Source organism: Anas acuta, chromosome Z (assembly GCF_963932015.1).
Source record: "Anas acuta chromosome Z, bAnaAcu1.1, whole genome shotgun sequence".
NCBI lineage: Eukaryota > Metazoa > Chordata > Aves > Anseriformes > Anatidae > Anas > Anas acuta.
This window is the reverse complement of record NC_089017.1, coordinates 70,403,140-70,415,216: the sequence shown is the minus strand read 5'-3', so window position 1 is coordinate 70,415,216 and position 12,077 is coordinate 70,403,140. Positions and strand designations below refer to the sequence as shown.

Here is a 12,077-nt window from a genome sequence, read left to right as displayed (position 1 = left end):
CATTTTCCTTTCTACATAGACAAAGTCCTCTGACAGCAGGGTGGTTCAGAGGCTCAGGTCTTGTATTGGGAGCAGTAAAATAGGCATGTAGTGAAGACAAGCTCCATCTTATATCAAATTGTCTTACCATAATGCCTAAAAATGTGCAAGTCTTTACTGCATGGGAAGAGTACCTTTTGTCCACTAGGTTTACAGCGTTCATTCGCAGGGCTGGGAATTATTTTCCCCAAGTACAAGAAGGGCCTCATGGAACCTTTCTTCATTTCACTTTTCCTTTTGTGAGATGGTTGCTAAATGTACATTAGCAACCTCCAGCTGTATCTTCCCTTAAAAAGTATGATAAGGCTTAAAAGGTATAGACCAACTACAAAAGCAAACTCTGTAATAAAGTCCAGTTTGATTATTGAAGCTTCTTCAAAGCACAGTGGGTTCGATTTGGGGATGGAAATGCTTAGTAGTTTGTTTATGGTCTGTGATTACATCCGTAGTTAAAAATGTTGACAGCTGCACGATCTTGTTGCAGCTTATTGTTTTTATTTCTGTACTGTTAGAGGAGACTTTAACATGTGAATGTGTCCTGAACATTGATCCTCCAAATAGAGGGGAAAAAGAAGGTAAAACCTAGTAGACTGAATAGTTACATAATCTATCATGTCCCTTCAGTTGGAGTCAGTTCAAGTGATGCTGTCAGTGGCATGAGAGGAAAATGCAATGTGAATAGCAAGTTATGCGTGCCAGAAATCAAAATATAACTTAGAAGACTTTGTGCTACACTCTCAGCAGAAAAAATATGGCTGGATAATGAGCTTACATAGTATTCCCTGTCCTGTTCCATATGAACTTTCCCCACAAAAAACGGGAAAGCGTTTCTCCTCCTCTCCTAGTTACTGGATGGATGACGTTTTCCAAACCAAGATATTTTATTAAAGAGAATTCCTGCATGGAAAATTCCTCTTTTTGGAAAACAGCTCAGAGCTCAGAGCACTGTTTGAGTTTCTGGGATGTGTGAGAAGGACGTTGTACAAGTAGGTCATGAGATCATGATGTAGTCAAAACCCAATTCTAGAATCATAATTATTCCAGCCTCTGGTCCATTCCTGATGTCATTAGTAGATTGTTATCAACAATAAATTAAATATTCTATGCTCATCTCTTTTGTACAGCCCAGAGGAAACAGCTTGGTAGAACAGTGCTGTAAGGCAAGAAAAGCTATACAGCCAGACTCTATGTTCTTCTTATTTGTGGAGTTAAGCTGCTGATGTTTTATGTTGCCTTTAATAACTTTCACAGTTTTGTATAATCATTGATTTCCTGGAATCCTGGGGAAAAAAAAAAATACATGGATGGGATTTCTGGAGGTCATTTTGCTTAACCTCTTGCATAAATCAGGGTTATCTTCAGTTGCACATAGTTTTGTCCAGTTTGGAAAATCCTCAAGGATGGAAGATCCCCAGGCTGTCTTACCACCTCCTCTGATGTTTAACTGTTTTTTGTGGGGAAGAATTTTTTTCATAAAGTCCAAGCAGAGTTTTGAACAAACTGTGATTTGTGACTGTCTGGTTTTGTTGTTTCATTGTACCCCTATGACAAGGGTCTGCTCTAGGCTTTTTTGTATGCCTTTTAGGTAGAAGATGCCCCCTTTGCTTACTCTGTCCTGGAAAACAAAAAAATAACAACAAAACAAAATGAAGAAGAAAAAACAAAACACAACCCAACAGTTTCCTTAGTCTGCCGTCATTTGCTGTATTAATTAGCCCACTAATTGTGTTAGAGATACTCCTCTGGATTCCCTCCGGTTTGTTTCTGTGTGTCTTGTGATGTGTGACAGGAGGCCCAAACTGGACTCAGTACTCCAGGTACAGTCTTACGAATATGAAGTGGAGAGGAATAATCCTTTCTCTCAATCTTATCATACTTGGGCAAATGTGGCCCAGCGTGAGGTTGCCTTCACAATGATTCACAAGAATCATTTGCCTTCGTTGTATTGAAATTATTTTATCCTGGTAAGTTTTCCTGCTTTCTCCTTGCACAAAATTGATACCAACATCCTTTATCTGTGTAGAAAAAGCATGCCTAAGCGACAAGAATAATTGAGGTGTAATTTTAAAGGAAATAGGCAAATGAGCATCAGCAAATACCAGTGGTTATGAAGCTTTGTGCTTCTTTTAATTTTGCTATCTGAATTACAATTAGCATGGTGTAGCCCAGCCATATTGTTCTTCCTGTTGGGTTATGCTGATCTATTTAATATGACTCCGATATGCAGTCTTGTGCTGTATATAAATGCTGTTCTGTTGGTGTGCTTCTCCTCTGCAGCTTGGCTGAATGTATTTCCCACCTTTTTTAAGGATGGGTGATACCTGGAGGAATAGCCACTGGAAAGTTTCAGGTCAGAATATGAATTAGACATTTGTTCTGCAGGTAGTTAAAAGTAATAAATAAATAATAATAAAAAAAGTTAGTTAAGAGCATCAAGTCTTGTGGAAAAATACCTGGATAACTTTTTCTGAATTGTGAAGACAGATTGTTTGGATGTTTTTTCCTCCTCCTTTTTGCTATAAATTTTAGAGTAATGTGGTGTTTTACGCAAGGAATTCAAGAATGATTGTAGGTTTTCTTCCTGAATGCCAGGTTTGACCTGTCAGCATAACTGCAAAACCATAATGTACCCAGCGTCCTTTCAAATGTAAATTAAAGTGAGATGTTATGGGCTGTATTTTCTTTTCTTCTTAATTTTTTTTTTTCTGTTCAATTTCTTTTAAGTTGGTCTGTAATCTTACAGGGCCATGCAAAGTATTAAGAGGATTCAGCCTTTTAATTTTTTTTTTCTTTTTTTTCCTGAAATGGGAGGTTTTCTTCAGGTGCATATTGCTGGGTGACATCTGCCACTTGGAGAACAAGTTAAGTCTCTCCTGACAGGGCATGGCTGAGGAGTGTGTGGGAGAAGTGGTAGGCAGTTGTTTGTGCTCTGAACCACGATCTGCACTTCTAGTAAACTGAAAGAGGAAAATTTCCAGTTTCCCCATCGTGTCTCTCTGTTGTATCAGGGCTTCTGCAGCTGTGAACGCCAGGCGATGGATCAGCACGCAGGATTAGTTACGTGTTGCCGGTTTTGACTGCGGATCGGTTTCCAGATAGGGGTCAGAATATTGCTTTCTGTAATGCAGACGAGGCATAGATAGATTCTTCCTGGAGGCCTTTCAGCTCTTCCATTCCCACATGACATCTGTGTGGAAAGTACAGCCATCTGCTCCCTGGCCTGCTCCCTGCTTCGGGCTGTCCCCGGGGAACCTCCACGTTTTCTCTCTTCCTGTAACCCGCCAGTCTCACTCAGCAAAACAGCCAGGCTGTCATTTTGTAAGAGTTGCCTTTCGCTTTGCCCTTACCAAGTACGTGTGAGTTCCTTATCGAGGGTTCTGAGCTTCGCTTACTCAGAGCAGGGCACGGGCAGGTGTGTGCGAGCCAGGCCCCTCGATGGCTTCAGCACACTGACGGGTGGAAAATCTGGGTATGGCCTTCCTGCTAGCAGGAGCAATTTGTTTTCTGAGCGTGGTCTGTGTTGCATGTTCAGTGATCCTGGTATATTTCCACAGCAATTCTCATGCTGATTAAAGAAGAGGATTTATGTTTTTGACAGTTCTTGGCAGGTAGAGCTGTGGTAGAAGTGTGGGAGGTTAGTTTAAAATGATTTATAACAGATACATGGACGGACTCTGTCACCATCTCCATTATTTCTTATGTAATTGCTGGAAATAGTGTTTCATAAGCAGATGATGACTTCCATTCAGCTTCACATCTATGCTCTCTAATCTGTGCTAGTCAAATATGCTTTTATCCATAACCTGGGCAAATGCACAGATCATAATTCAGCTGCACTCCCCAGAATTGTTGCAAATTCTCTGTAGCTGGCACATTCCACAATATTCAGCACTGATTTGGGTGAAGAAGTGTCTTTAATCCTGTGGAGAAGTCTTAGCTTGAATTTGAGATTCGTTCTAGAAACACATTGTCTTGTAGTCATCTGCTTTTAATTCTTGATTATTTTAACAGTATTACCTTTCCTTTCTTGGACAAACTGCTAAATGTTTTGCATATGTGTGTATAGGTTTCAGATAATTTTGAATGTTTTGAAGGTCAGTGGTACATAATAAATATATTAAACTAGGAATACCTTAGAGATTTTGCAGGTTCAGACACAGCATAAGGGAAGAGAGATCAGTATAATGTGTGGGAAACTTTGTTAAACATTGAACTGACTTTGCTCAAATTGGATTTGGGCCATTACATTTTGCTGCTAGGGTAAATATGTCTTTGAATAAGTCATATTCTACCAAGTTTTCCTCCATCAGCTTGATCCTAGAGTGAGGTTGTAATGCTGAGTTTAATGACAATAGGCAGCAATTTGACACAAGAACAGCAGTTATGACTTTGCTGCAAGATCTGGTAGGTGGGAAATATTTCCAAAAAGATAGGAAGAGAAACAAAGAAAAGTGATTTGGGACAAGGTGATGGTCCAAAATTCACCATACATATTTATATTAGAGCTTCAAAACTCATTTTATGTTAAGGTCATTCTGTTGTCTTTTCCTTCGGTCTGCCTGTCCAGAATGCTTTGGCGTCTGTTAGTTATAGCTACTCTCTTCCTGGTGTTTGATTTATTGCTGATGTTACAGAGCACTTGATGTTTTCTTAATTATATAAGGAAAGGTTGTTATACTAACAGAATATGTGATGCAGAGCTCAGGTTTTCTGCTTCTGTTGTCTGGTGGTGTAGACATTCTCTGTGAGGTTCCTTTTGGTGTGAAAAGAAAAAGAAAAGCTTACAATTTTGGGGGAGTTCTGACAGTCAGTTATTACTGCGTTACAGGATAATTTAAAGTAGTATTAATGGGTTGCTGTAGATTTTCTGGGTCAAGTATGAAATTACACTAAGATTCAACAGTGTTTAGAGGTAGGGCATCGTATTTGTAAAAGCAAACATTTCAGAATTAATTATACTTGGCTCCTGGGGGGGAAATATATCAGAAACAGATTAGAATGATGATATAAATTCCTGGATCGCATTTCTGGTTTCTTTTCCAAACCTTTGCACGGATGGGACTCTTCATTTTGACCCTGAGGTTGCTTCTCGAAGTTAAATCTCTTTTCCCGAAGCACCGCTTGTGCCGTGCTTCTCAGAGAACAGCAGATCTCTGCATGTTTCTGGTACAGGTCACGTCCTTGAAAACTTTGGCACTCCTCTCCTTGTAGTGGTCCCAGTGAAGGGCAGCTGTAACTGTTGTGCTTTTTGTGCTGCAGCATTAGCAGGTACGTGTGCCATCATCCCGTGCTGCTCTTTGTGGGGTGTAGCTCCTGCAGCTGTGGCTGATCCATCCTTTTAAAATTAATTTTGGGCTTGCCCTTTACACCCTCATTTCTGTCAGCTCCTTTGTTACTGCAGTGCCAGAGGCTCGTACAGCCCCATGAAGCGACCTGATGTTGGCAATGGCCCTGTTCGGGAGGAGGATGGATGACACGACCTGTGGAGGTGCCCCAGTCGGGGCAGTGGGATGCTCAGCTCCGCTCTGCTTGCTGTGGGTGCTGCTGGCACCCAGCGTTAGGAGAACTTACAGGCAGGAGGGGCAGGCAGCAGGTGAGAGGCCCTGAGGGATGAGTGTTCCTGCTGACCAACTGCACACAATGAAGCTACACTTCTGGCCCCAGGGAGGATTGAAGAGCGCTGTGGTACAAGCCTGAGACACCAGTTGGTGCTCCCAAAGCTTGATGCTGGCAAGCTGGTGCCACATTGTACCTCAGAAATAGTGATTGGAGGGAGCTGTTGTGGTCCTTTTACTCATCATGTTTTCGCTCCCCTGTTGCTGCACCGTTTAGCCAGGCTAAGCCAGCAAAAAGCTGTTTTTCAGTTTTGTTTTGTTTCTTTGATCCCCACCCCCCCATGCGTTTCAAGGCATCTTGGATTTGTTGAACTGTTCCCTGACAGAAAGGCACCACAACACAATCATCCTTCTGAAAGAGAAATGTGTGCAAGTGCTGCTGCTGGAAACTTCCAACCTTAAATTTGTATAACTGATGTCAGAAAATTCAGAGCAGAAATAGTCGCAGACCACTTAAACAGGGCGACAAAATGTGCCCTGCTGTGAGGGACTTGCTGCTGTGCAGAAAAGAGAGAGGCAAGCCACAGGGGTCATCCCAAGCTACCACGAGCAATTGATTGGATGTGTCTTCACGTCCTCCTTGCTCACACTTTGATTCAGACAGAGGCATTTTCCACAGTGGGGTGTGATTATAAGAATATGATTTTGTTAGCATTACCGTAGTATGGCAGGTAGTAGGCAGGGTGTTACTATAGTTTGGTTTTGTTTTGTCATTGTGTTGATGTTGCATTGTATTTTTTTAACCTATTTTAAGTCCTGCAAGTAGAGAGATTTTTTTTTTTTGCTGGTTGGCACGATCACGAATGGAGGATCTGTGGTGCCAGTGGTGATTCTGGGGACAAACCTGCACAGCTGTTTCATGAAGCTGTGTCACCATCAGGCGTGCAGGTGATGGTAAGTGCAACAAGCATGTGGCAGAGGAATCTGGTGTGCTCAGTCCCCTCTTGAGACCACATCTGGGTGCACTACATCCTCCCAGTGTCATGTGCTACGTAACACCTCTAAAATGCAGAGGGGAATATTGCTGGTAGCACGGAGAAGATGCTTTGCTGACTGCAAACAGCAGTTCTGTAAGCTGATACACAACTGCCGAAGGGACTGAAGATCACTTCAAGTAGTGCTAGTCGTGGGATATGAGCTGCTCTCTGTTGTTGTTTTACAAGTGAACAATATATGCTTTGGGTGTTTAATGAACAGAACTCGTACTACGTTAGAACTTCTTCATGCTCATTCCCCCTTCTACTTGTGCATGTGTTGTTTATTCGCAGCGACACATGTTGGAGAGAACTCACATTTGTTAGGTAATTTTTCCAGCATGCCAGATTGTTTTGAGTTGAAGTCTAGTTTTCTAACATTCTGTGCAGTCACGTCAGCTTCACAGCAGTGGCAAGTTAACTGGGCTTGTCCTTGTTTCCTTGTCCAAGTGATAACTGGAGTACTGAATGCTACCGTGTAGAGCATCGGGCTCCGCAGAACTTTGCAGAACACATTCCTCTATTTTGACAGTGAATCCCTGGTACCACTCTGAGTATCGTTCTCCAGCCAGTTTTGTGCTCAGTCTGTAGTAAGGGCTTTCATGTAAATCAGGTTTATGAAAAATCGAAATCAGTTATGAGAATGTCATGTGCAATGCTATAAATTAACCTTGCTGAAATCAGCCATGTAGGAAATTGTATGCTTCTTGTCTCTCTGCAGAACCTGTTCCTCTACTGTTGAAGGAAATTAAATTGATTTGATGGGATTTTCTTCTCCTTTATAAATTCACCCTGGCTCTTATTAATCTTCCCTTCTTTCCCAGCAGTTCTTGATCTTTTCTACTGGCTTCCAAAGCAAGTGTAGTGTATGTCATCCCATTCTTCAGATAGGCAGATGGAAGGAGCCTGGAAAAGATTTGTCTCGTGTCTGTTTTGTAGATGTAGTAACTGCTGGAGCTTAGTGGTGTTTGTGTTTTGTCTTGTAGTGCCTAGTTTTGTTCTTACAGAAGGCATAGAGTATCACAGAGTACCTATGGAAAGTGGTCTTTGCTTTTCTGATACTCTACATCTTTGCCTCTGTACTCAACATCTTTGACAGTGCCTGTCTCCAAGTTCCTAAAGCTAAAAGAAACTTTTCTGGAGCTTTTTGGATCCAGGTGCTTTGTTTGGAGATGCGCTGGGGGTTCTGCTCATCTGTAGTTTTGCTAAGGTGACTAGAAGGGAAGCAAGACACACATTAACAAGTGTTGATAATTTGTTGGATTGCAAAAAGTAATCAAGGAGTTTTCCCCAAGTTTTTCCATATATGTATATATAAATTATATAAGTATGTATTACTGTGTATGTATATGTGTGTATATAATATATAGTATTAAAGTGTGGCATTGTTGGTTCCAGGCTTTTCAGCAGCTCCTAGCATTGTAATGGCTTTGGGACAGGTGGGGTGAAGTGTGCGTACATATAGTGGGATGTAGTGTATGGATAACATGCACATGATAATTATTGTTTGGTTATTACAGGCATCAGTGGTTTATATCATTTTGAGACTGGCAGATGCTCAGAGGAGGTGTCTGTGCTGCCAATCTCCTTGCAGCAGCATTGTCTCCATCTCCGGTATCTGAAGGTTGTTGAGAGCAAATGTGGGAAAGTGCTTTACTGTGGCAGGAGAAAAAAAGCTGTGCTTCTAAAAACGTATGCAGTCAGTGCCAAAAGAACAGCTGCTTGGAAATGTCATTGAGACTTTGCCAGAGAAGCTACTGGAGCTTCATGCCAAGTTTCACCAAAAAAGGAAGGATGATTGTTCTCCAGCTCTCACAGATCAGTTCAAAGCTACAGCCCCTGAGCTAGAAACAAATTGTATGACAGAGGCAACACAGTGATGAAAAATAGAAGGAATATCATTTCTGCTAAGCATGTTAATAGGAAAAAGTCATTTTGTGTACTTGGATGTTTGAGAGGATTAATGCTTTCAGGTTACCTTGCTCTGCTGTGCAGTGTAGGCATTTCTTCCTGACGGTAACACGCTGGTGATCCCAGCAGAGTGGATTGTTAGAATTGCAGAGGAAACAGCAGCTTTTAAAGTGTATAGGAACATTTAAATAACAGTTATTTGTGCTTAATAAATCTGTGCTTAGCGTCAGTAACAAAAATATCTTACTAAATTTTAGGAGCAGAGATCTGCCTTCTGAAATTCTGTATCATTTATGAACGTGTGTTAGGACATGCAGATATACAAAAAGTGCTGGGAGCCCCTGAAGCGGAATTGGCAGGTCAGGGTAGTAGTTGGAAGGTAAAACTCCAGAGTTACTTACTTTTCTTTAGGAAGGCTTCCTGAGCTTTAAGAAAACTTAGTTTTGATGTCTTTGTTTTTGAAGAAGTCTTTACATACTTTTTGCATATTTAGTTTTGAATTGTACAGCAGTAATGAAGTGAGTTCTGTTTTATTCAGCATGCTGTTGAGAGCTCTGGTCTTTATATACAAGCTCATCCTTACAATATATATATATATATATTGTGTATATATATATATACATACATTTTAAATATCTTGATCCAGATTCTGTACATTAGTTTTGTTTATTCTGTTCATCATTTTTCCAGCTTCTGCCGTTTTTTCAGTTTTCCTCTCAAAATTGTTTTTTCCCCAGATTTAGTGATCTCTTAGTGACTAGCTCCACCACTGTCATGAGAACATGAGGCTTGTTTCTTTTAAGAAGTGCTAGAAAAGCTATCAGTAAAATACTGTATTAGTTTTACAGCAGTTCATTGTCAATGCTCTGACAAGAATGATGTTTACAAAAGTTGATGGCAAATTGACTTCTGATGTAAATAGGCATTGGTAGCTGGAGAGATAAAGCATCAACATAAGCATCAACATATCATTCTGGCTATAATCAAGAAAATGGCCTGTGGGTGGGCATGTGGCTAAGCAAAGGACAGACATGCAAACCTTCTGCAGCGAATTTTGTTTTGATACATGTTGATAAAAATTCAGAGTTTTCCATATGTAGAATAGGATTCTAAATCTTCCATTTTTTGGACATTGTCAAGAATATCATACGTATACTTTTAGATAGACAAGATATCAGATATTTGTTTGGCAATACCTGCATCTGGAATAGAAACACTAAAATATGTGTAAGTCTTAGAAATCACTGAATGGTCTAGTTTTAAAAAGTTTAATGCTTAACAGGTGTTCTTGCAAAATGCTGTAGTGAGTTTATTTGCTCATTTATAAGCAAAATGGATGGATGTGTTAGAGCAGATTGGTCGTGAAGGCTGGAGCAGGTGAAAGATGCAAGGAAGAAAACAGCAGATTGCTACCAGAGGTAGGTTGAGAAATGCGGACTAATTATCTTTTACGTATATCCATTTGCTTTTAAAATGTTTGCATGTTCTGAACAGGGTTGGAGCAGAGGAGAATCCCAGCGGGTCTGAAGACTGAAAACTTAATTGGATCAGTCAACTAAAACTAAGGCACTTGAAATAAGGAAGGGATCATCTAGGATGTGCTGAGAAAAACCTAAGGCTGCTAGTTTGACATGTGTTATAGGAAAATAACTTTCATGTTTAAGAATTGAGCCTCAGAGATGTATTGATCTTTTCAGAAGAGAATATGTAATGCCGATTTTTTTTTAAATATGTGTGTGTGAAGTTGAAAAGCACTGCAAGAGGGGTATTGATTTATTTCCTTCCTATAACACCTACACATCCCTCTCATTGGCATAATTCCAATGTGCTGGGGGTACTTAGTTAATTCATGTCCCATGGTAATATGAGACTTGTGCTTGGATACTTTGAGTAGGTTTTATATACACCTTTTGCTGGCAGCTTTATACCAGTTGCTTCTTCAGTGCTCAGTCTGGGGATATATAATTATACTCAAAGGTTGCAGGGTTTCTTTTGTAGTTTTTTTTTTTTGTTTTGTTTTGTTTTGTTTTTTTTTGTTTTTGACCATCACAAATATTAGATGCTGTGTTACTAGCTGTAAAAATTCAGCTAATGTTATGGCATCCAGTTTTAATTTCAATGAGCAGGTTGTAAGAATAAGCAGTGTAGAAAAGTTGTGTCTCGTAAATGTTGCACAAATGCTTTTCTTGGACTCAGGTGTTGGCATCTCAGATCTCTTGAGCCAGGTACTGAGCAACTTGGATCTCATGTATGGTGCAATGAATTAAGGTTCTTCCACTTCCTTAATAAGTAGGCTGTGGAAGCAGGGGTCACAAGAAATATGCTAGATGAATTACTTACGGGTTGCAAAACTGGATGGAGTCCTCTGCAGGTGTAGTTCTCAATTATTTGCTGTCTGCATGGAAGGGTTCATTGAGTAGAGCTCATTTGGCTCAGTGGTGGAACAGTAAGTTTCCTACATTTGTAGATCCTGTTAAGCTGGGAGGATCTGCAGGCATATTGGGAGGACTAAATTGTTATTTTTAACTCCTTGACAGCCTGGATGAGTAGCATGACAGAACTGTGGTAATTTCTGTAGTGTAAGATGCTGAATGTTTGCAGCAACGATGACTTTGCAAATATGGGTAAGTGGACAGAATACAAAGGAACAGTTTTGCAGAAAAGTGAGTTTAACAGATTTAAAGCTGGACAGCAGTCATAAATGTCATGCTAGAAAAAAATAAAATTGTACCAAAGATGAAGCGCTTTTTGTTGATCCTTTTTCTCAGCTTTGTGCTGAGGAATATGCCAAGTCAGAATTCTGTGTCCATCTTTGGAAGACTTCAAAGATACCAATCAAAAGTAGTGGAGCAAAAGAACAACCGTGGGATGCTGAGAGGCCTAGCATATGTTCTCCACAAAAAGATTGAACGAAATCGAGTCCTTTAGCACAAGGAAGAGAAGAGTCTTAGATAGTTAGGGAATAAAGCAGAGGAATACTTCTGCTGCATATAAGGAAAAGTGCAGTAGGTTAATATTGCAGCAAATTGCACAGCAGTGAAGAAAGCCTTTAAAGATAAAGCACAATTAAATATGGTAAAAGATTACATATGAGAATGGCTTAATTGTTTTACCGTCATAGGACTTCAAGAACAGATAAAGTAAACACTTGTTATAACTGATGAAAATATATTTACCTTGCAGGTATATGAGATAACCTTTTTAAGTCTCTTTTGGGCAAGTTTGCTGTTGCTGTCTTGTTGTTGTTTGTTTTACTTTTGCAGTGGAAAAAGGAAGTTTTAAAACAAAAATAAATCTCAAAATGTTCTCAATCCACTTGAGTAGCTAATCTCATCATTTCTCTACCCATTCTCTTCCTGGTATTGGAAAACTGAAAGAAAGGAGCATAAATGTTGAAAGTCAATCTATATTTTGTTTGCAGGTTACGAGATGACAGAATTAGGATAGAAAGAATGGGGAACCACCATTTTGAATACACACATGCTTTCCAACTAATTACAGATTTTTATGCAAAAGAAGTGCCTGATATTACAGGTAT

At 40.0% G+C, this 12,077-nt stretch overlaps 1 protein-coding gene across 4 annotated transcripts in view; it reads left to right on the top strand.

Annotated features, from left to right (window-relative positions):
* MSH3 (mutS homolog 3) overlaps positions 1-12,077 on the top strand; it is a 113,704-nt gene that overhangs the window by 25,523 nt on the left and 76,104 nt on the right. For all 4 annotated transcript variants that reach the window (XM_068666212.1, XM_068666211.1, XM_068666213.1 and 1 more), the window contains one exon: positions 11,961-12,073. In XM_068666212.1, coding sequence (XP_068522313.1) covers positions 11,961-12,073 — 113 coding nt within the window. The remainder of the gene's footprint in view (positions 1-11,960; positions 12,074-12,077) is intronic.